We start from the raw sequence: 24,241 nt of genomic DNA, 5'->3' as shown, positions 1-24,241 counted from the left end.
TTTCTCCTTCTGCACATTGGTTGTTTGTCAGTCTTAGTTTATATATAGTTTTTCATAAATTCTATGGTAGTTCTTTATTTTCCTGTAAATGCCTGCAAGAAAATGAATCTCAAGGTAGTGAGTGATGGCATGCACATAAGATGATAATAAATTTACTTGAAACTTTTAACTCTGAGCATGAACACATTTCTGGCAAGTTTTAAAAGAATGTTTACATACTGCAAGTATGATTTCTGCTGGCTATTGCTACAACTGTGCAGAGGGCTTAATGCTTTCTGCATTTTTTAAAGGGGACAGTATGCCTGTTTCAGAAGGTGCCTTAAGCCTCTCAGGAGCATTCCAGGAGTTCAGCCTGGGCAGAGCTAGTGTGGAGTAGAAGAAGGGCTTTCAGTATAACAATATCCACTTAAGATTTTCAAGAAAAAGTTCTGCCAAAAGAACCACAGTGAGGAACAGTCCAAGAGAAGCAGCAGTAAGGACAGACATAGAGTATTCTGCAACTTCAGAGCAGCACAACGACTGCTGTGCCAGTGACATGGAGGTCTTCACAGAAATTAAATGACCCAACCAGGCTTTTCTAGACTTGACCTAGGGGTAACTGTAAAATTCCCAGATTGTTTTCTAGTGTTGCCCAAAGAGCATTCTGCATTCCACGCTTCCCATTCTTTTCCCAGAGATCAGTCTTGACTCTTATGCATGTGCTTACCAACACAGCTTGGAAATCAAGGGATCTGGGATGAGGGAGAGTGGGTTGTAGGAAGTTGCATTGCATTTGATTGTTTTATATGGACGATTACTGACTCACTAAAGGTCACTCCAGTAGGGTGAGCACTGTGCCCTCTGTTGGGTAAGCATATGCCACATGTTTGTACCCCATCAGTTTGCCATTGCTGCCTGTGCCACCTTGCTTTGGAAGAAAGAGTAATGTAGGTCTTTGGGCTGTTATCTCTAATTCAAATGACAATGCGGAACAGGTTTCCTCTATATTGACTGTATTCCGAGAAACTCTTCCTCACTGCTCCCGCTCTCTGATCTCTGATCTCCAATGACTGGAACATGTGCCCACCCAGACTCATTCAGCTGGTACTTCTTCACCTCCACCCACCTTCTTATTTTGGCTTCTTCTCCCTTCCAGTCCTGTCGCAGCCCAAAATGCCAGCTCTTTATTCCTTTCATGGGTACTGTGGGACCTGCTGAGCGCTGTACTAGTATTTTGTATGCATTCCTCTAGATTTCCAGGAACTGTGGAATCTCCTGTGTTAATGACTCGTGGCTCTGCTGCAAAGTGTCTTCAAGGGATGCTTACCCTGAAGAAGTTCAAATCTTCACTTCCACTGGAGTTCAGTGAGACCCTCGCTCACTGCTCTCCCTCTGTGATCTCTGCTGCTCTCTGACCCTTTGACCATGTGCTCACACAGCCTCGCTCAGCTTGTACTCCTACCCCTCTGATTCTCGCTTCTTCCCCCAATCCTGATGAAGGGTCTCAGCTCAAAACATCAACTGCTTATCCCTCTCTATAGTTGCTGCCTGACCTGCTGAGTCTCGTAATTAGGCTAGGGTTAAAATGGGGGTTGTTGGACAGAGCAGGTTAAAGGGCCAGAAAGATTTATTCTGCACCATATCTCAATAAATAAATAAATAGATAAATTGGAACAGCTTAAGGACTTTCTTCATCTATTTTTTAAGCTTGAAAACTTGTTAGTTTGCAACTTCACACTTCCAATTGTGAGGCACAAGTTTGATGATAAAAACAATATTTATATTTTGGAGGACAGATCTTAAAGAAATCCCAATGGAATCCTTCCCAGTATGTGTCCATCTGATTGCAGATGCAAGTGAAAAACAACTGATGCTATTAAATAACTGTTTGAAGTTTCAACACTTTTAAATAATGTCTGTGGCTGAGTTGATAAGGAATGCAAAATGTGTCCAAGAGTGATAGCTGGTTTAGGCTACATGGATATTCTTTGGCACAAGAGATGCTGCAGGTGCTGGAAATCCAGAGCAACACACACAAAGTGCTGGAGGAACTCAGTAGAAAAGAAATAAGCAATCGACATTTCAGGCCAAGACCCTTCATATATGACCATAAGAAATAGGAGCAAAATTAGGCCATTTGGCCCATCGAGTCTGCTCTGCCATTCAATCATAGCTGATCCTTTTTTCCCTCCTCAGCCCCATTCTCCAGCTTTCTCCCCAAAATCTGATCAAGAACCTATCAGTCTCTGCCTTAAATACACAAAATACACACAACAACCTGGCCTCTACAGCTGCCTGTGGTAACAAATTCACCACCCTCTGGTGAAATAAATTTCTCAGCATCTCTGTTTTAAATGGATGCCCCTCTATTCTGAGGCTGTGCCTTCTTGTCCTAGTCCCTTTCCACATATACTCTGACTAGGTCTTTCAACATTCGAAATGTTTCAATGAAATCCCCCCTCATCCCTCTAAATTCCCGTGAGTACAGACCCAGAGCTATCAAATGTTCCTTGTATGATAACCCTTTCATTCCAGAATCATCCTTGATATCTGCATCTGGGCCCTCTCCAACGCCAGCACAACTTTTCTTAGATGAGGAGCAGAAAACGTTTCACAATGCTCAAGGTGAGGCCTCACCAGTGCCTTATAAAGCCTCAGCATCACATCCCTGCTTTTGTATTCAAGACCTCTAGAGATGAACGCTAACATTGCATTTGCCTTCCGCACCACCGACTCAACCTGCAAGTTAACCTTTGGGGTGTTCTGCTCAAGGACTTCCAAGTCCTTTGCATCTCAGATTTTTGGATTTTCTCCCCATTTAGAAAATCGTCTACACACTTATTTCTACTACCAAAGTGCATGACAATGCACTTTCCAACATTGTGTTTCATTTGCCACTCATTTGCCCCATTCTCCTTATCTGCAGTCTACCTGTTTCCTCAACACTATCTGCACCTCCACCAATCTTCATATCATCTGCAAACTTGGCAGCAAAGCCATCTATTCCGTCATTTAAATTACTGATATACAGCATAAAAAGAAGCAGTCCCAACACCGGCCCCTGTGGATCACCAGTAGTCACTGGCAGCCAATCAGATACAGATCCTTTTATTCCCACTTGCTGCCAATGCTCTAACCATGCCAGTAACTTTCCTATAATAACATGAGCTCTTAATTTGGTAAGCAGCCTCATGTGTGGCACCTTATCAAAGGCCTTCTGAAAGTCCAAATATACAACATCCACTGCATCCCCTTCATCTATCTCACTTGTCATCTCCTCAAAGAAGTCCAACAGGTTTATCAAGCAAGATTTTCCCTTAAGGAAACCATGCTGACTTTGACCTATTAAGGAAATAAGGGAAATGAACTTGTAGCACTGTTACAGATCAGCATGTATGATGATGTGGACATCACTAAATCATGACTGAAAGCAGACTATAGCTGGGAGCTAAACGTCCAAGGTTATGCACTGTATCAAAAGAACAAACAGGTAGGTAGAGGGGGTGGCATGGCTCTGTCGGTAAAAAATGAAATCAAATCATTCGAAAGAGGTGCATAAGGTTGGAAGGCATTGATTCATTGTGGGTAGAGCTAAGGTACTGCAAGGGTAAAAGGACACTGATGGGAGTTATGTACAGACCCCCCAAAAGTAGTAAGTATGTGGTCTATAAATTATAATGGGAGAGAGAAAATGCATGCCAAAAGAGCAATGTTACAATGCTCATGAGGGATTTCAATATGCGGGTGCTGTACATTGGGAAAATTAGGTTGGTGCTGGCTGAAGCCCATGCGAAAGAATTTCTAGAATGCAAATGAGATGGCTTTTTAAAGCAGCTCATGATTCAGCCCAGTAGCTATTCCGTACTGTGTGTTGTGCAATTGGTTGGAAAGCTTAAGGGAAAAGAACCCTAAGGGGCCAATGATCATAATATGATCAAATTCACTCTGAAATTTGAGAAGGAGGAGCTAAAGTCAGGTGTATCAGTATTACAGTGGAGTAAAGGAAATTACAGAGAGGAGTTGGCCAGGAATTGATTGGAAAAGAACACTGGCAGGGATGACGACAGAGCAGCAATGGCTGGAATTTCCGGAAGCAATTCAAAAGGCACAGGATATATCCATCCCAAAGAAGAAGTAGTATTATAAAGGCAAAATGATACAAACATGACTAACAAGAGAAGTTAAAGCCAACATAAAAGCCAAAGAGAGGGCATATAACAGAGTAAAGATTTCTGGGAAGTTACAGCACTGGGAAGCTTTTAAGAACCAACAGAAGGCAACCAAAAAGTCATTAAGAAGGAAAAGTGGAATAGAAAAGTAAACTAGCCAATAATATTAAAGAGGATACCAAGAGTTTCTTCAGATACATAAAGTGTAAAAGAGAGGTGAGAATGAATATTAGACTACTGGTGAATTATGCTGGAGAGCTAATAATGGGAGACAATGAAATGGCAGATGAACTGAATAGGTATTTTTCATTAATCTTAACTGTGGAAGACACTTGCAGTATGGTGGAATTTCAAGAAAATCAGGGGCCAGAGGTGTGTGAAGTTACCGTAACTTCAGAGAAGTTTCTTAGGGAAGTGAAAGGTCCGAAGGTAGATAGTCTGAACTCAATGGTTGGGAAGATGTTGGAGTCGATTATTAAGGATAAGGTCTTGGGGTATTTGGAGTCACTTGATAAAGTAAGCCATATTTAACATGGTTTCCTTAAGGGAAAATCTTGCCCGACTAATCTGTTGGAATTATTTGAAGAAATAACAAGCAGGATCGACAAAGGAGAATAAGTGGATGTGGTAAACTTGGATTTTCAGAATGCTTTTGACAAGGTCCCACATATAATGCTAATTAACAAGTTCAGAGCACATGGTTTTACAGGAAAAATTCTAGCATGGATAAAGCAGTGGCTGCTTGGCAGGAGGCAAAGAGTGGGAATAAAGGGAACCTTTGTTAGTTGGCTGCCTGTGACTAGTGGTGCTCCACAGGGGTCTGAGTTGGAACTGCTTTTTTTAACGTTATATGTCAATGACTTGGATAACAGAATTGATGGCTTTGTTGCAAAGTTTGCATTCGATACAAAGATATGTGGAGGGGCAGGTAGTTTTGAGAAAATAGAGAGCCTACAGAAAGACAGATTGATTCGGAGAACGGGCAAAGAAGTAGCAGATGGTGTACAGCTTCAGGAAGGGTATAATCACGCACTTTGGTAGAAGAAATGCCAATATGTCTTTTCTTAGGTAAGGCCCCCAAAACTGCTCACAATACTCCAAGTGATCAATGTCTGACCGATGCCTAAAAAACCTCAGCATTTCATCTTTGCTTTGATATTTCAGTCCTCTTGAAATGAATGCTAACATTGCATTTGCCTTTCTTACCATTGACTCAACCTCCATCAAGCTTCAGAGAATCCTGCAAGAGGACTTTCAAGTCCCTTTGCACCTCTGATTTCTGAATTTTCTCCCCATTTATAAAGTACTCTATGCCTTTATTCCTTCTACCAAACTGCATGAACATACACATCCTTACACTATATTCCATCTGCTACTTCTTTGCCCATTCGCATAATCTAAGTCCTTCTGCAGGCTTCCTGTTTCCACAACACTAACTGCACTTCCACCTATCTGTGTAGCATCTGCAAACTTATCCAAAACCCATCAATTCCATCATCCAAATCATTGACATACAGTATAACATGAAAAGAAACAGTGCCAACACTGACCCTGGTGGAACATCACACCATTGGCAGCCAACCAGAAAAGGCCCCCTTTATTCCCACTCTTTGCCTTCTCCAGTCAGCCAATTTTCTATCCACGCTAGTATCCTTCCTATAATTGGCTTTTATTTCGTTAAGCAGCCTCATGTGTGGCAACTTGTCAAAGGCCTTCTGAAAATCCAAGCAAACAACATCAACAGACTTTCTTTTGTCTATCCTGCTTGTTATTTTCTCAAAGAATTCCAACAGATTTGTCAGGCAAGATTTTGCCTTAAGGGAGCCATGCTGATTTTGGCCTACTTTATCATGTGCCTCCAAATACCTTGAAACCTCATCCTTAAAAATGGACTCCAACATCTTTTCAATCACTGAAGTAAAGCTAACTGGCCTATAATTTCCTTTCTTTGGCTTCCCTCCCTTCTTAAAGAGTGGAGTGACATTTGCAACTTTCCAATCCTCCAGAACCATTCGAGAACCTAGTGATTCTTGAAAGATCATTACTAATACCTCCACAATCTCTTCAGCTACCTCTTTCAGAACCATGGGGTGTAGTCCAAATTTTACAGGTGACTTATCTACCTTCATACCTTTCAGCTTTCCAAGACCTCCTCCATAGTGATAGCAACAACAGTCGCTTCTGCCCCTGACACTCTTGAATTTCGGGCATAGTGCTAATAGCTTCCACAGTGAAAATTGATGCACAATACTTATCAAGTTTGTCCGCCATTTCTTGGTCACCCATTACTACCTCTCCAACATCATTTTCCAACGGTTCGATATCCACTCTCATTTCTCTTTTACTCTTTAATTATTCCTTTTGCTAACATTCCTCAGGTGCAATACTGCATATACCTCACCAATTCACCCAATTTGTTAATGTAGAATATAGGAGGATCACTGAATAAGTATCTCCTCTCTATCTAAGGTCCAACAGCATGGCAGATTTTCAAGTGACCAAACCAAAATAAAGACAAAAGAGAATTCAAGACAAGTCAGGGAAATAGTAATAGAGAAGCACAGTTCTGGGGAAGGGTCAAAGACCATCTCAAAGGCACTGAACATGCCTCAGAGCTCAGAGCAGTCCATCATGAAATCTGGATAAAGTATGAAACCACAGCCATACTGCCTAGGTCAGGCTGCCCCTCCAAACTTAGTCGCCAGAGAAGAATGGCACTTGTAAGAGAGGCTAATGTGATGCCAACAGTCACTCTGAGTAAACTGCAAAAACTGTGGTTGCAACTGGAGATCAAGTTCATGGTTCCACAAACTCTAAGGCCTTGTACAAAAAGGGTATTTATGGAAGAGTGATAAGGAAGAAGTCCTGGCTAAGAAAAAGCATATTCTTGCCCATGAAGACTTTGCAAAGCATCTCTTAGAGCAGAGTTTCCCAACCTTTTTTAGCCCAACGCCCCCCCCCCCCCAAAGCACTTTCATACTTGCCAATGCCCCTCTTAGGCACAAAATACTTTCTGGCACTCCACAGTGTAAAAAGATGTCTAGCATATGCTAAATGAGAAAATGATTGTGCCTTAAATTTTTATTTGTCTTTAAACCTAGCTTACACAGTACCTTTATGTTGTACAGAAGCTTTGATATCAATGTGATCCTTGAGCTTGATGGTTTTTAGCAATAGTTGAAATATCTGGTTCAAGTTGTGACAGCAAAAGCCTTAAGTCGCAACATGTAACAATATCCAAGGGGTTTCTGTTTTTTTTGTGAGTATGTGATTCATTACACTGAAGTCTCTTTCAATAAGCTAGGAAGATGGAAGTGCAATGAAGAGCAATTTGGCTCTTCTCCATAGACCAGGAAACTTCAGATGGCAGTCTAGCGATATACCACAAAAGCCAACATTTTTGAAAAGTATTTTGCTTCTTCATCATTCTGAATTTCAATACTTTCTTCTTGCACGCTCTCTTCCTGTTCTTCCACCTTACAAAGAAATGGGTTGATTACCCAGTCCGGAATTTCCAGGTTGTTCAAATCCTTGAATCGATTCCGAAAATCCTTCTCCAGCGACTACAGGTGTAAGTAGTACTCTTGCAAACCACCGTCATTGAAAGAGAGTGCCAAACTCTCCATGCAGGGAAACTGTGAGAACATTCTTCTCCGAATGTTTTGCTTATATAATTCCAATTTTCCGATAAAAGTGGGAATAGCACTTTTCACCTGGATAAATGAAATTCTCACCCTGCAGTTTCATATTTAGAATGTTCGTTTTGGCAAACAGATCGGCTAGGTATGCCACATCTCCACATAGAAGTTCAATCTTGTTTCCCAAGCTGTTGTCGACTTTGAGCAAAAATTCAACCAGTGTCAAAAAGATCAAAGAAACATTTTAAGCAGCAGCCTTTTGACAGCCAACGAACCTCAGTCTGAAGAAGCAAGCATTCAAACTCTTCATCGTTATCTTTGCATAACTGGCACAATATTCTCCAACTTAATGGATGCAATTTAATTTTGTTGATAGCTGCTATTACAAGAGTCAAGCTTGAAAAAAATCGTTGGCTGAGGTTTTTGTCTGTGAGATGTTGACGATGATTCGCACAATGGATTGCAAACAGACTTGGAGTTACTTTTTTCATACATGCCACTAAACCAGAATGGCGACCTGTCATATATGGCGCTCTATCTGTTGCACAAGAAGTCATGTTCCTAATTGGAATACTTTTGCCCTCAATGTATATTTTGAACTCGTCATAGGTTGATTCTCTGTTCATACCAGTCTTTAACTTTTTACAAAAGATAATTTTTTCATTCAACTTTTTGCCAATCAACTTTCCAGCTCTCAGCTCCATTCCTTCCCCTCCTGTCTTCTCCTATCATTTTGGATCTCCCCCTCTCCCTCCCACTTTCAAATCTCTTTCAGTTAGCCCTGACGAAGGTTCTCGGCCCGAAATGTCGACTGTACCTCTTCTTATAGATGCTGCCTGGCCTGCTGCGTTCACCAGCAATATTTATGTGTGTTGCTTTTCCATTTTTGATAAACCGTAAATACACCATTAGCAATGCCTCATTGTCTCGTCTATTTTTTCTAGCTCTGTGCATAGTTGATACTCAATATCTTCACTCATTTCATCAATATGACGAGCTACAGAGTTATTACTCAGAGGAATTGATTAATTGCTCAGACGTATTATTAATCTTTCACCAACTGCATGAGATTTTCCACACTTTGCTATCATTTTGGAAATGTTATAAGAAGCAATGGGATTACTATCAAGGTCATTTTTAGCTTTCTTGACAAATGACTCAACTGTGCAATGCTTCTCAAGTGCTTCTTTCATCTTCTGGAACTGAGTAATACCATAAGTAGCCTTGTCAGGGTGTCTTTTACGGAAGTGTTCCTGAAACCTTAATGGCTTCATGGCTTCATTAGACAGTACAGTATTACAAATAAGATGCATGGGACATCACTGATCTAATGGAAATGGAATAAAACCATACTCCAGGGATGTAACATCGTATTGATGCACTTTCTGTAGTTTCTGTTTCTTAGCAGGATTAGAATTCTAGGTTTCACCGCCTTCAGACTCTTAGAGATCATGCTATGCAATTTTATCCCTCATTAATGGGGCTAAATGGGAATGCCTGTCGGATGCTAACGATGGCAGCAAGTTGACACAGATGGAACAATGATAGTGGCACGCAAAGGAACAATGAGGCGAAGACGAAGATGATCACAGCAGTGAAAATTATGTTGACAAGGAGTCAGATTGGAATCTGAAAGTTAGTCGGGATAGAGCTGGTGTTCAGCTACCTTTATACTATTCCAGTTAGCCCGAGTGATCAATCACGTAAGATCTCATAATCCCCAAAGGTGGTTCGTGACTGCACATATGAAGCCAAGGTCACTTTGAACACCTTAAGGGGAATCCTCAGGGTCGGCAGGTTCACTGATTGGCTCTATTTCACCATTTGGTTCCGGCTAGCAAGGCATAGTTGTGTGACCTGTTTTCAGTAGATCTATAGAGAAAGTTGAGAGGGTGTACTTGGCTTACCAACTGTTAAATTGCATGAACTCGTTCCATGCCGCTAGTCAAGGGGAACTGTTGGGCACCCTGGCTGCTAATTTATGCATCCCTAATAATGTCTATTTGATTGGTAAGATTGGATGAGATTGCTGAGTTTCAGACGTGTTGTGATGAGTGCTCACCGCCTGCAGAGCTGTGGTTCTTCCTGTGTTCCAGTGCCTCATCCTTTTTTTTGGAAGCGCCTGCTCTACTAGGGGTCAGTCAGGTCTCATGCCTTAAGCTAGGGTGTCTTTTACAGCCCACTCCAAGAATCTTGAACATCTCCCCCCCCTGACAACTTCTCCTTCTCCTAACGCTCACTGAGGACAAGTAATCACCCCCTTTTGGGGCGGCACTGCCCCCATTGGGAATCACTGTCTCAGAGGATACAGTAAAGATGTGGAAGAAGGTCTTGTGGTCAGATGAGACTAAAGAGGAACTTTTTAGCTTTAACACTAAGTGGTACATGAGGCATAAATTTAATAGTGCACTTCAGCCTGGTAACACCATCCCTACTATAAAGTATGATGGAGGTAGCATCATGCTATGGGCATGATTTTTAGGAGCAGGAACTGGAAATTTGGTCAGGATTGACAGAAAAGTGAATGCTGCTAAATACAGAGAGATCCTGGATAAAAACCTGCTGGCCTCTGCCAGAAAGCTTAAAGTTGGGAGGAAACTAATCTTTCAACAGGACAATGATGCAAAGCACACTGCCAGAGCAACCATGGAGTGGCTTCAAATGAAGAAAATTGATGTCTTCGAGTGGGCCAAAGTCTTGACCTTAACGCGATCGAACATCTCTGGCAATACCTCAAAATCACTGTCCACTGCCTTTCTCCAACTAACCTGGGACGGCTTGAGCAATTTTTCGAGGAGCAATGGGCAAATCTTTCTCCATTACTTTGTGTAAAGCTGATAAAGACCTATCAAAAAAGACTCCTGGCTGAAATAGCTGCAAAAGGTGGTTCAACTAAATACTCAGCAAAGGGGGATGAATACTTTTGAACTACTGACATTACAGTTTTTGAATGTTTAGTTTTTCATGCTTTATGGTTTTTCCTTTTTTTGGGGCTCTACTGTGAAATAAGAAACACGTGTTTCACAAATAAAAATGCTCAGTTAAATTGATCAAAATCCCTGATGGCAATACTCATTTATGTGAGCAAAGGTTTGGGGGCTGAGTACTTTAACAAGGCACTTCATGTGCTTCTGGTAAGCAGTCTTTGTCTTCGTCACACATAAGTACTTAACAGTAAAAATTATTATATACCATTAATGTAATGAAGATGTAATGTGTACAGGGTAACAAAGGCAGCACAGAAGCATCAGGAGAATACCTGAATCAGCTGTTCAACAGCAACAAACAGCAGCAGGCTTTTACTCTCCACCTATAATGCCGTGTTTTGATTAAAAGGTTTCCATACACTGAATTTGTATTTTGTTTTTTTTTTAGGTTTTATGTAAGGTATAGAGGGCTATGGGTAACCCTGGCTAATTTCCAAGGCAAGGACATGTTCAACACAGCTTTGTGGGCCAAAGGGCCTGTATTGTGCTGTAGGTTTTCTATGTTTCTATGTATAAAAACAATCAGCATTGTAGACCTGTTCTGATGTTAGATTTTCATCAGCAACAATCATGGCAAACTCATCAATGAATTTCTCTGCTGCTTCAAGATCAGGAGACATTTAAAAAATTTAATGCTGTGCCTTTTCTTACATTTCTGCAACTAGCCTGCTAAATATTCACAATTACCTTCAATTCTCAGTTCATTGTGAAAGATCTTTGCTTGTTTCATGGTCAGCATACTGTTAAATGGCATATGTTGATTCTGATGCCGACAAATTCATTTTTTCATTACACAATCTTCATTTTTCACTTCATGTGGTATTTTTCTATTTTCCATTAACTCCTGTTCATTACATATGTGAGGTCACTACTCAGAACTGTCTGTGATGTGCAAAAACTGGCTCACTGCCTGGGAACCTTATCAATGTCTTTCAGATTTTGGAGTTTGGATTGTCAAATAAGGGGTAATCAACCTGTATTATAGGCTTTCACTTTTGTTTTTATGCTGCCTTTATTAGTCATGGTTGTGTCATCCTCTCTTCAGAATATTTCTTCACCATTGGGATCCATCTATCTTGAGCCTTCCAAAATTTTCATCACCCCTACAAATGTCCCCTTCCAATCAACTTTGATCAGCTCTTCTGCCATGTCTCTGTAAGTCCCCTTACTACAGTGTAATACTGATACATCTGACTTGTTCTTCTACTTCTTAAACTGCAGGGTGAATTCTAGCATATTATGAACAACATCTCCTAAGGGTTCCTTTACCTTAAGCTCCCTATTCAAATGGATTTCATTACACAACACCCAATCCAAAATTGTCCTTCCTCATAGTGGGTTCAACCACAAGCTGCTCTAAAAAGCCATCTCATAGGTATTCTACAAATTTCCTCTCTTGGGAACTAGCACCAACCTGATTTTCCCAATCTACCTGCATATTGAAATCCCACATGACTAATGTAGCAATACCCTTTTTACACGCCTTTTCAATCTCCCATTGTAACTCGTACCCCACATCCTGGATATTGTTTAGAGGCCTGTATATGACTCCCATCAGGGCCTTTTTATCCCTGTAGTTTCTTAACTCTGTCCTTGTTGTACAGGTCATACAGTACTTTCCTCAGAAGAGATCCCAATGATCTAAAAATCTGAAACCCTGCCCCCTGTACAAAATCCTTAGCCATGCATTCATCTGCTAGACATCCTATTCTTACCCTAACAGGCACATGGCACAGGTAGCAGTCCAGAGATTACTAATCTGGAGGTCCTGCATTTTAGCTTCCTACCCAGCTCCCCATATTCTCTCTTCAGGATCTCTTCCCTTTTCCTATCTCTGTCAATGGTTCCAATATGTATCACAAATTCTGGCTGTTTACTCTCACACTTTAAAATGCTGTGGACCCATTCTGAGCCATCCTTGACTCTGCCACCTGGGAGGCAACATAGCATCCAGTGTCTCTTTCATGTCCACAGAGAATTTCCTTTCTGCTCCACTAACTATGGAATCCCCTATCATTAATGCACTCCTCTTCTCCTCACTTCCCTTTCTTCCCTTTTGAGTCATATAGCCAGAATCAATGCCAGAGACCTGGTTGCTGCAGGGTAGGTCGTCACTCCCAACAATATTAAAAGCGGTACCTATTATTTAGGGGAACGGCCACCAGAGTACTCTGCATTGGCTGCCTCTTCCCTTTCTTTCTCCTGCCAGTCACCTAGGTAACTGCCTCCCGCAATTTAGTGTTGACTGCCTCTCTGTTGAGATGGTGGGGTGGAGATACGACTCTACCAAAGAAGGGGTAAGGCACTCCATCCCTCTGCTTGTTTGCAGGTCACCCTTGGGCCAGGTGTAGCACCTGCTTAGCCCCCCAGCCCCGGATCAGGGTCACGGAAAGCTATGGAGTAGGTGGTGAATAGTTGTGTGGGCATATCACAGGTCCCGGTTATGCGACCACTGACAAGAGGCCGACAATCTCTGAACAGTATTGATAACGGCTTGGGTCACCCGTCTTGCAATGACACTGCCCAGAAGAACCACCAAGTAGAAAAATTTGCTGAGAACAATCATGGGCATGGGACCATGATCACCTACGTCATACAACAAGGCACTTAATGATAATGATGATGACCTCCCTGTAGCTTCTGTCTCTCACCTCCTCATTCTGCCGTATGAGTCCAGGGTCATCTAGCTTGGTATGACAACTGCTCTGCCCACAACCACAAGTCACTGCAAAACTCTGGACACAGAGCAGTACATCATGGAAATCAGCATCCCCACCATAGCCTCCTGAAGCAGCCAACATAATGCAATTGCCCTCCCACCCTAGACATTCCCTCCTCTTACCCCTCTCATTGTACAAAAGCTTGAAAGCACATACCACCAGGCTCAGGGGCAGCTTGTTATATTGGCTATTGACTGGTCTCCTTGTATGATCAGATGGATTCTTGACCTCACAATCTACTTCAAGATAGCCTTGCATCTTATTGTCTGCCTGCACTTTCTCTGAAGCACTTCATTATGTTACTGCCTTTCCCTTGTATTACTACCTCAATGTACAGATCTGATAAAATGATCTGCACTGATGGCATACAAATCAAAACCAATCGACCAATGAGAAGCTCAATCTGTGTTACGTGTTGCAAATAGCAAGGAGTAAAGTGGCAGGCAGGTAGAATCTCACGGTCATTCCTGCTGATTGGACAAATGGGGTCAACAAAATGATCACCAGATCTGTTTGTTTTCTTCAGTGCATCATAGAGCACATTGTAAATACCACATGCAATAGACCACACTGAAAGAGGTGCAAGTGAATCAACTGGAAAGACTGCATAGGTCCATGGATGGTAGAAATGGACGATGTGAAAGAACAGATGAACGCACAGGAGAGAGTGTAGATGCTGAAATCTGGAGCAAAATTAAAACAATTTGCAGGAAGAATCGAACAAGTTGGGCAGCATCTGTGGAAGGGACAGTCAAATGCTCCTGATGCAAGATCTCAACCCAAAATGTTGATTGTCCATTTCCCTACACAGATGCTGCCTTGCTTTTAGCTTTGATAGCTCTGAAGATGAATGGAAAGTTGCTATAAGATGAGGAATGATTGATCAGGAAGTTGAAAAGGAAAACAACAGGAATTCTGCAGATGCTGGAAATTCAAGCAACACACATCAAAGTTGCTGGTGAACGCAGCAGGCCAAGCAGCATCTGTTGAAAAGGAAGTGATTCCTTTGAAATGCTGTCAAGGAATATGTGTCTGGTGGTGAGATCTCATTGGATCTGATGGAACTGCAAAGGATAATCCATAGGATATAAAGTCTGGGTGGGTGGAAGGTGAGCACCAGGGGAACAGGCCTGTTTCCTCTTTTCATTGGGAGAAGGACAGGGATCCTTCAAACATCTCTAGAAACATATTTATCAAAGTTTTTATACCATTTATTTTTGGGGAGGGCAGGTTGCGTCCATACTCCCCATTCACTTTAACCACCTCAAAGTTAAGCAGCAATTTCCCCTCTATGTCATAAATATTGGATTTAGTTGTAGTCGATTTAACAAAGACCAGATTATATTTAATATTCAAATGCTTTTGTCGCCTCTTGACAAGATTAGTTGAGTGTTTTAAAATGCTAAATAAGAGCAGTCAATTTGAGCTGTAGTAATACTAGTTTTCCTGCCAATTCAATAAATTAATTATTTATCCACTATTTCTTAGACATTACAACATTGAGAAAAAACATAGAAATGACTGCTATTATAGTGTTTTACCTCCCATAGGTAACAATTTGGTGGTCTCTTTAGAATGTGAATATATTAAGACTATTTAAAAAAAAGCAACACACACAAAATGCTGGAGGAACCCAGCAGGCTAGGCATCTATGGAAAAGAGTACAGTCGACATTTCGGGCTGAAACCCTTGAGCAGGACATTTTGCGTGTGTTGCTTGGACTTCCAGCATCTGCAAATCTTCTCTTGTTTGTGACTGGAAGACTATTAAAAATATTATTTTTCTTTCTGAGATTTTAATCTTCTTAAATTTGAGCTGATTATTGAAAGAAGATAACTGGATAAGAACAGGAACTTGAAGACACAAGCAACTACAGATGGTGGAATCTGGGGCAAAAAAAACATCTGCTGAAGGAACTCAGTGAATTGAGCAGCATCAGTGGGGGTGGGGGTGGGAGGGCAGTGGAAGGAGTTGTCGACAATTTGGGTCAAGATCTTGTATCAGGGTCTGTAAAAGAATCCGTGCAGAAACTTGCCGCACCTTTTGCGACTTGGGGCATTAATGTAACCAGGTGACCATCGGATCTTATTCAGTATTGTTAAAAGTGTACTTAGGCAGCCATCTGGGTAATGTTAGAATAGTTGTCTGTGCCTTTAAGGAGAGATGGTGATGTCATTACGCACACGCGGGATAGCGGGGAGACCATTTTTGTTTCTGCTGAAGACGCTGGTGGGGCGTTGGAATTGGGCTCCTCCCGGAGTGTGCTTGGCATGGTAAGGAAAGATTTCCACGAGTGAAGGAGTCGACGCTGGGTAGCACAGCTCATACAAAGTTCCTCACCATCCAAGTAGGATTGCCACTACCGTATTAGTACTGTATTAGTTCTGGTATTTTTTATACTGTATAACCAAATTCTGTCCTTACACGAGGGTGTGGATCGAAAGTTAAACTGAGACTGTAATGGCAAGAACTGGTTGTAAATTCGTTCATTTTGTTTCGCGACCCTCTTCTGGCACTTAAACATCTAAAACAGATAGAAATTAAAACCCGAAAAAGTATTTGTTGTGCTGAGTGTGTACTTTTCCCCAGGCTTCATTAACATGAGGATTCCCTTGTGCATGTGGACATTAGATTACCACCGAGACAACTCAGAAGGTGACAGAACATCAGATGTGACAGCTTCTCCAAGTCCAAGAACTATTATTTCTGAAAGATTTTTTTCAATAAATATAACATAATTATGCACTAATCAAGCAATCTTTTCTAACTGTTGTCTGCCACCCTGTGAATATTTTCAGATTTTTCTTCCATTTTCAGTCATGTTGAATATTAAATTATTAGATTGTACAGGGTAGGGTTTAGTATTCAGTTTCTGAAGAGGATTGTTGGTAGAGGAAAAAGTGCCACAACACATACATGAGAAGTTAAGCATGCTATCCAATACATATTATACATGTATTTAGTCACAGAACATACATGTTATCCAATCACAGAAGATAAGCAACATTTAAGAGGACCATAAAGAGAAAACGACAAGTATTTCTATATATATAAAAAAATTGAATAGCAATTAAAAAACATTTTAAAATATTATTCAATTCTGCCATTTCAGAACAAGCTGTTACCTGTCCATCCATTATGATTCTCTTTACTAACATCTGCGCCATGCTTTAACAAGACTCTTGTACACTCCAGGAATCCAAGTGTAACAGCAAGATGCAAAGGAGTTCGGCCTCGTGGGTCAAGCTGTTCGGTGTCAACCTGCCGATCGAAGAAAATGGTCAGCATTTTCGTTTTATATTTTTCTTCTTAAACTCATGAAAAGAGGAACAGATCCTATTTACATCAGGCTCAGTTTCAAAAGAACTTTCCCTTTCTCAAGAAGCTGTCTTGCAATCACACCAAATGGCCATGTTATATGTTGACAGCTTGTTCAGTGGTGAAAAGCATCACCAATCCTCCTCACACAAACTCCACACAACATCTTCCAGCGGAGCAGAATGTGATTTGCCAGTGAAGTAAGTTTGGGCTGCATGGCACCTTGGGATAATGGAGGGATGGAGGGCAAGCAGGAAGCAAGTGACCAGATAGAGAGATGTACTTGGCCAGTATTGGTATGGCAGTAAAGGAAGAAGGTGGGGGACTGATGATAATCAAGTAAATGAGCAGCTGTGGTCAAAATACGGGGTTAATGGGTGGGTTGAAGGTGTTAAAAGATGGGAAGGTGAATGGGTGGGGAAGTGATCATCAATGGATGGGAGAAAAAGGTAATATAAATGTTAGGCATAATAAGAAGGCTTGGAAAAGTAAATTAAAGTTCAGGAACAGCTATTACCCTTCAACTATCAGGCTCCTGAGCCTTCGTGGATAAATTTACTCACCTGACCACTGAACTGATTCTGCAAACTATGGACTTACTTTCATGGATTCTACAACTCATGTTTTCAGTTTTTATCTATCTATTTATTTATCTATTTGCTATTTATTATTATTGTTTAGTGTTTCTTGTATTTCCAGTTTTTCATCTTTTGTACATTGATTGTTTGTTAGTCACTGCATGTAGTTTTCCATTGGTTCCATTGTAATTCTTTGTTCTACTTTGAATGCCTACAAGAAAATAAATCTCAGGGTAGTATATGGTGACTTATACATATTTTAAGATTAAATTAACTTTGAACTTTGAAATAATTGCAATACTCATATGCAAATGATGCTAGTGCTAAAATTAACTTTGGTTCTGTAAATACCCGAGGAGATGCTGCAGAACTGAAATGCAGTGTGAAAAGCTCCCTGTTAAAGTACCTGTTCTGCATTATAACCATTAATGGAATCAGCCATCTGTCTATTACTTTGATAGACCGTGAACAAAGACCAAACCTAGAGTATGGTCATTAAAGTTTTCAGGACGGTATGAGCAATTGTTCATTTTTGCAGAAAGAATGAAGCAGGAATGGTTGTGAATAAGTAGAGAAAATTGGCAGAGCAACATGCACAAAATGCTGGAGGAACTCAGAAGATCAGGCAGCTTCTAAACAGTTGGCCGATGAAGCGAATGAAGGGTTTCGGCTCCAGACTTTGACTATTTATTCCCCTCCATAGACGCTGCCTGACTTTCTGAGTTCCTCAGCATTTTACTGTGTATTGCTCGAGATTTCCAGCAGTTGTAGAATCTCTTGTATTAACAATTGGAAGCAACTGGGACAGAAGTATTATTATCTAGACGCCTTTTAATGTAATCACCAACTGTACCCTTTATTGGTAACAAAGCAAAGTGCCTGTGAAAGGAAGATAATGATAAACAATGGCCATACCATCATGAGGCACTGACCTGGTTAGAGTTTAAAGGTCATCTGCCATTACAAATGAGAATGGTATTTTGACCACTCCAACCAATGAAATCTAGAAGACTTGGTTAAGGACCACATATGGACATGGACTTCCCAGCCTTTGTCTCGGCACAGAGGGATAAAACCAAGCAATCAGAAAACAACATTTACCCAGGCTCAGGGACTATCTGGGAAGATAGGAAAGGGAGCAGACTGAAGTCACCTGTATCTGAAAGGCTGCATGGGCCAAAGGCAATGTTAAATGTACAGTGGTGTACTTAATAAACTCACAAGTGTTTATACAAAAACATGAGAAATTCTGCAGATGCTAGAAGCCCAAAGTGACACACACAAACTGCTGGGGGAGCTCAGCAGGTCAGGCTGCATCTATGGAAATGAATAAACAGTCAACGTTTCGGGCCGAGACCCTTCCTTAGCATTTTGTGTATGTTGCTTAGTGCTTATATAAGCCATTAGCTGTTGGTCATCAAGAACTTTTACATCAAGACTGCATTCCAGAAGGGGCAAGAGAACTTGCTAATAAGATCAGATGTTGGGGTGACTACTTGATCAACATCTGAACTCAGAGAAGGGTAACCATAGTGGTGGAGTGAGAAGCAGGATTGTACATCTCTGTGAGGAACTTTTAGGATGTTGAATATTAGTACTGTAACTGCATAGAGAGGTAAATTAACCAAGGGTGACGGAGCAGAAGAAAATGCAGAGAGTTGTGAACGTAGCCCAGTGCATCAATCAAACTAGCCCCTCGTCCATTAACAGTGTCTATACCTCCCGCTGCCTTGGGAAAGCAGGCAGCATAATTAAAGCAGCCACCTTGGTCATTCCCTCTTCTACCCCTTTCACTGGGCAGATGACACAAGAAGCTTGAGAACATGTACCACCATGTTGAAGGACAACTTCTTTGCTTCTTTTCCATTGTTGAACACTCTTGAACAGACTTCTTATATGCTCAAAAACAATTTCTGATCTCATTTGTTTATCTGCACTGTACTTTCCCTGTAACTACAACACTATATTCTGTATTCTGCTTTTTGCCCCCTGTTTTGCACTACTTCAATATGTTTAGGTATAGTATGGCCTGCATGGATGGCACATAGACAAAATCTTTTCACTGTACTTCAGTACATATGACAATAATAAACCAATTCCCTTTAGGTTTATTTATAAATGTTATTGGTGGAATGCCTCATCGAAGGAGACATTACCTTCATATCAACGATAAATTATATTCAGGAAGTAGATCAAAAGAAGATTAAAGAAGACAAGGAGATCAAATTAAAAGGCACTTTACTGAAGTTAGTGAGTTGTCAGATATACAAAAAACAACTGGAAAAATTTGGGGAGTTTACAAAGCGGGCCTGTCATCAATGTTCTGCAGCTGTTAAGCAGCAGCAGTATGCAATGGCTTTTACTGGCTGCAGGTGCCATTCAAGCATGCAAGGTGATTGAAAAAGCCAGGCTGAAAATGTGATCAAAAGGAGAGAACATAAAAGGAACTCTCTGCCTGGGTAGTCTCCAAACTGATGGCATTAATAATGATTTTGATAACGCTGCTAATTTCTCTTCCCCTTCTCTTTTTTTCTATTCCCCATTCTCGTTCCTTTTCTTCTCATCATCTCCCTCTAGTGCCCCTCCCCCTTCCCTTCCTTCTGTGGTCCACTGTTCTCTCCGACTAGATCCCTTCCTCTTCTTCAGCCCTTTTCCTTTTCCACCTATTCCCTTCCTCCCACTCACCCACCTTCGCCCTTACCTGGTTTCACCTGCCAGTTCACACTCCTGCCCCATTCCACCCCCCAACCAATCCCCACCTTCTTATTTTGGCTTATGCCCTCTTTCTTCCGAGTCCACGATGAAGAGTTTCAGTCCAAAATGTCAACTGTTTATTCTCCTCCATAGATGCGGCCTGACTTGTTGAGTTCTTCAAGGAATTTGTGTGTGTTGCTGAGTGAGAGAAACCCACACGATTCTTCTGTAACCTTGGGATTTTAGAATGGAGAGATACCTGTGAACAAAATTGACTCTACCTGGGTATAGTTGGGAAGTAAGTGTTCATACAGATACTGCAGTATTCATAAAAATTGTAGTATTTGGAAAATATATTAATAAAAATTTCAAGGCTTCAAGAAGAGGGAGATCCTTTATAAATGATCCAAGTTGTCTTAAAGTCTCAGGGGCAATACTGCCAAATACAGTTAGTTATAGAGCTTCTGAAAATCCTGGCGGTGACCAGTTGTACAAGGTTTTCTTCATGCCTCAGGGCCCAGCTGGGATTATGAACACTAGAACACACAAAGTCCATGACACAGTAGTGCCAGTGATGAGGGGAGGGGTGGAGGAGGCAACATCAGCAAGACAAGCCCCATCCGATGTCTACAGTGAGGATTGAAAATGCAGTGCTTCAGTCAGTAGAATTAAACACTTTATTTTTAGGAAGCCCGAAAGGGTGAAGTCTAACATATATCCCACAATTCAGTGGAAGCAAGAGTCTAAATGAAGGGTACTCCTGGGAGGGATTGCTTTGATTTGACTAGACCAGATAGTTCATAGCAAATAGGTTGTATGATCAGAACTCACAGATCAGAAATTAAAACGCAAAATAAAAAATGAAAGCTGCTGGGAATTTTCATGATATGAGTGTGACTGAATTTATGAGCTTTCATTTTCAATAATTTATAGGATTCATTCGTTTTAGCATCTTAATATTTAAAAGTCTCCACTAAGTGTATGTGATTTTGCTTCAATGTGTCCTGTGAGTTTGACCTGGAGTGTTATTAATATATTATTTCAGAACAAATCTTAAGTGTACATATGGGGGAGTTTTAAGATGTTATAGGGTTTTGATTTCCTTTGTACTTACACAAGGAGAGAGGGAGAAATGCATAACTGAGGAAGTGAAAAATCTATTATGTGTGTGTTAAATCTCTATTTCTTCTGAATTACTTTTTCTAAACAAGAACAAATTTTATTCATAATATTATCAGTAAATATCGTTGGGTCATGTTGTCATCTACGTTCCTTGCACAAGCATTCCTCCACACTCATGTTTCCTCCTCAAACTTTGCATCAATGAAGCATTTGAGAGGTTGCTACACACGCCCTGTCGTTCAGTGTCCAGTCACAGCAGGGCCCTAGGGACATGGTCCTGACTGAGCAGCGGCAGGCATTCAAGTTTTGGCGCACCAATTCCCTGGAGTAAGGTAAGCTGCCATTTATTGCCTGCCACATTCCTTCATGGCAAGTCTGTACTTAAAGGCCTTGGGCTGAGCACTCTGTGCTCAATCGTAGGAGTTGCATTTCTAGTAGTACTGTTGAGATTTCGTGTTTGAGATTTTGTTTGTGTCATCTTGCTTATTTCGAGTCTGTGTCTGAGTGTATTCTAGACCTTACTCTGCACTTGGGTTCACCACCATCCATAGCACTCTTGTTACACCTAGAATGTGATCCGTCCCCATAGAGACTGTGTAAAGGCTGCAGTGCTTCACTCAGCATACGCTCCTGCTCTTTGCATTCACCTGCACTGGACATCTCCTTGCATTGGAAGACAAACAAGTTGTGGGCAGACCTAATGTGTCCTCATTGACAAGCAGTTGATGCTTGTCTCAGTATGCACCCCTCAGATAAGTCCCTACAGCACAGAGTCCTGTGCTACACAACTTCTGGATTCAATCCTTGTCAAAGCCCATAACTTCTCTTCTATACTATTTCACTCTATTTTTACATTAGTTCCATATATTTTATTCTCCCCCCATAGCATAGTGGTTAGCACAACACTATACAGTACCAGTGACCCCAGTTTAATTCCTGCTGCTGCCTGTAATGTTCTCCTGTGACCACGCAGGTTTCCTCCAGGTTCTTTGGGTTCCTCCCACAGTCCAAAGACGAACCCTTTGGTGGGTTAATTGGTCATCGCAAATTGACCCGTATTTAGTCTAGAATTAAATCAGGGCATTGCTGGATGGCGTGGCTCAGAGGGCCAGAAAGGCCAATCCACACTGTGTCCCAATAAGTAATTAAACAAATAATTAAATACACAGTCCACAAGGGGGTGAACGTCTGTATCAGTCACACCACAATGGGTTGTGAGACTCCAGCTATGCTTGAAGGGAGTCGTGGCTATGGACATTATTCTGCGTTAGTATTGCAAGATCACTTACATTTTAAAAGAGAATATTGCTTTATGAAGTTGTGTGAATGTTTTCTATTTTCCTTTTCCCTTTGGCATGAATACAAAGCGTTTCATTTGCCTGTGGATAGTATCTTTACTAGACCACCAGCCTATATTTTGATTTCTGCAAAATCTCTCGTGCTTGTGATTTACTTACTTTGTTTGAAGCATATAATCTTTTGATTGTTTCCACCTTGCTTTCAAGCTACTTTGTTTTAATTCACCAACAGATTATGTTTAAGTTCTAAAGTTTAGGTCAGAAAAGTCTAGCTAAGAACAGTTCATTATTTTCACTTTGAAAAGTTTGCAACATTGTCCGCGAATGTTTTTTAATGAACTGCCTTTGACTGTGTGGTCAGTCTCTGCTCTAGCTCCATCTACAAGTTTGCAGATGTCACCACAGTTGTGAGCCCAATTTGAAAGAACAACAATTTAGAGTGCAGGAAGAAGACAGAGAGTCTAGTGACATGGTGTCACGACAATAACCTTTCCCTCAACATCAGCACAGTTAAAGAGCAGGTCATTAACTTCAAGAAAGGGGATGGTGCACACATTCTTGTTTACAGACATGGTGCTGAGGCCAAGCTTCAAATTCCAAGGAGATTATATCACCAAAAATCTGACCCTAGTGCCAACCATATTGACACCACGTCACAAGCTCACCAGCACCTCTGCTTCCTTAAGAGGCTAAAGAAGTATTGGGGGGGGGGCACCTGTTGACTCTCACAAGTTTTTTATTGATGCACTATAGAAAACATCCTAACCAGACGTATCACATCTTGGTATGACAACTGCTCTGCCTGTATCGGCAGGAAGCTACAGGGAGTTGCGGATATACTTCAGCACATCACAGAAACCAGCCTCCATGGATTCTGTATACACTTCTTGCCGCCTCAGTACCACAGCCAATCGAAATTGAAGACCCTACCGACTCTGCACACTTTCTCTTCTTCCTCACCCCGCCCCCCAACAGCAGAAGATACAAAAACTTGAGCACATGCCACCAGGCTCAAGGACACTTCTGTCCTGCTGTTATAAGGTGATTGAGCAATCCCCTTATACAAAAAGATGAACTCTTGACTTCATAATCACCTCGTTATAGACTTGCACTTACTGTTTGCCTACAGCGCACTTTCTCCGTGCATCAGCGATTGATGGTCAATTCCCACCGCTGTCTGTAAACAGTTATTAAGTTCTCCCTGTGACAACTTCAGTTTCCTCTGTATGCTCCAGTTTCCTCCCACATTCCAAAGACGTATGGGTAAGTAAGTTGTGAGCAAATGCTAGTTGGCTCCAGAAGCACGGCAACTCGTGTGGGCTGCCCCAGCACATCGTTGGTCATTGATGCAATTCTAATGTTTCACTGTATGCTTTGATATACTTGTGACGAATAAATCTAATCTTTGTTCTGTATGCAACACCCACAAAATACTGGAGGAACTCAGCAGGTCAGGCAGCATCTACAGAAATATGAATTCCTGCAGGCCCGAGGAAGGGTCTTGCCAAAACGTCAACTGTTTATTCATTTCCATAGATGCTGCCTGATGTGCTGAATTCCTCCAGTATTTTGTGGGGTTGCTTTGGACTTCCAGCATCTGCAGACTTTCTCATATTTAATCTTTGTTCTGAACACTGTTATTGTTTTCCTTTGTGCTACCTCAATGTACTGTTGTAATGAAATGGTCTGCATGGATAGAATCAGAATCAGAATCAGGTTTAATTTTACTGGCATGTGT

At 41.3% G+C, this 24,241-nt stretch overlaps 1 protein-coding gene across 2 annotated transcripts in view; it reads right to left on the bottom strand.

The window, feature by feature from the left end:
• The window catches only part of ankrd13b (ankyrin repeat domain 13B), a 463,600-nt gene that overhangs the window by 140,542 nt on the left and 298,817 nt on the right, over positions 1–24,241 (bottom strand). For both annotated transcript variants that reach the window (XM_072242851.1, XM_072242852.1), the window contains exon 2: positions 16,619–16,754. In XM_072242851.1, the coding sequence (XP_072098952.1) occupies positions 16,619–16,754 (136 nt within the window). The remainder of the gene's footprint in view (positions 1–16,618; positions 16,755–24,241) is intronic.

The sequence above is a fragment of the Mobula birostris genome, chromosome 25, assembly GCF_030028105.1.
Source record: "Mobula birostris isolate sMobBir1 chromosome 25, sMobBir1.hap1, whole genome shotgun sequence".
In the NCBI taxonomy this organism is placed as follows: domain Eukaryota; kingdom Metazoa; phylum Chordata; class Chondrichthyes; order Myliobatiformes; family Myliobatidae; genus Mobula; species Mobula birostris.
Note: the sequence above shows the minus strand (reverse complement) of the source record. Positions and strands in the feature narration are given on the sequence as shown.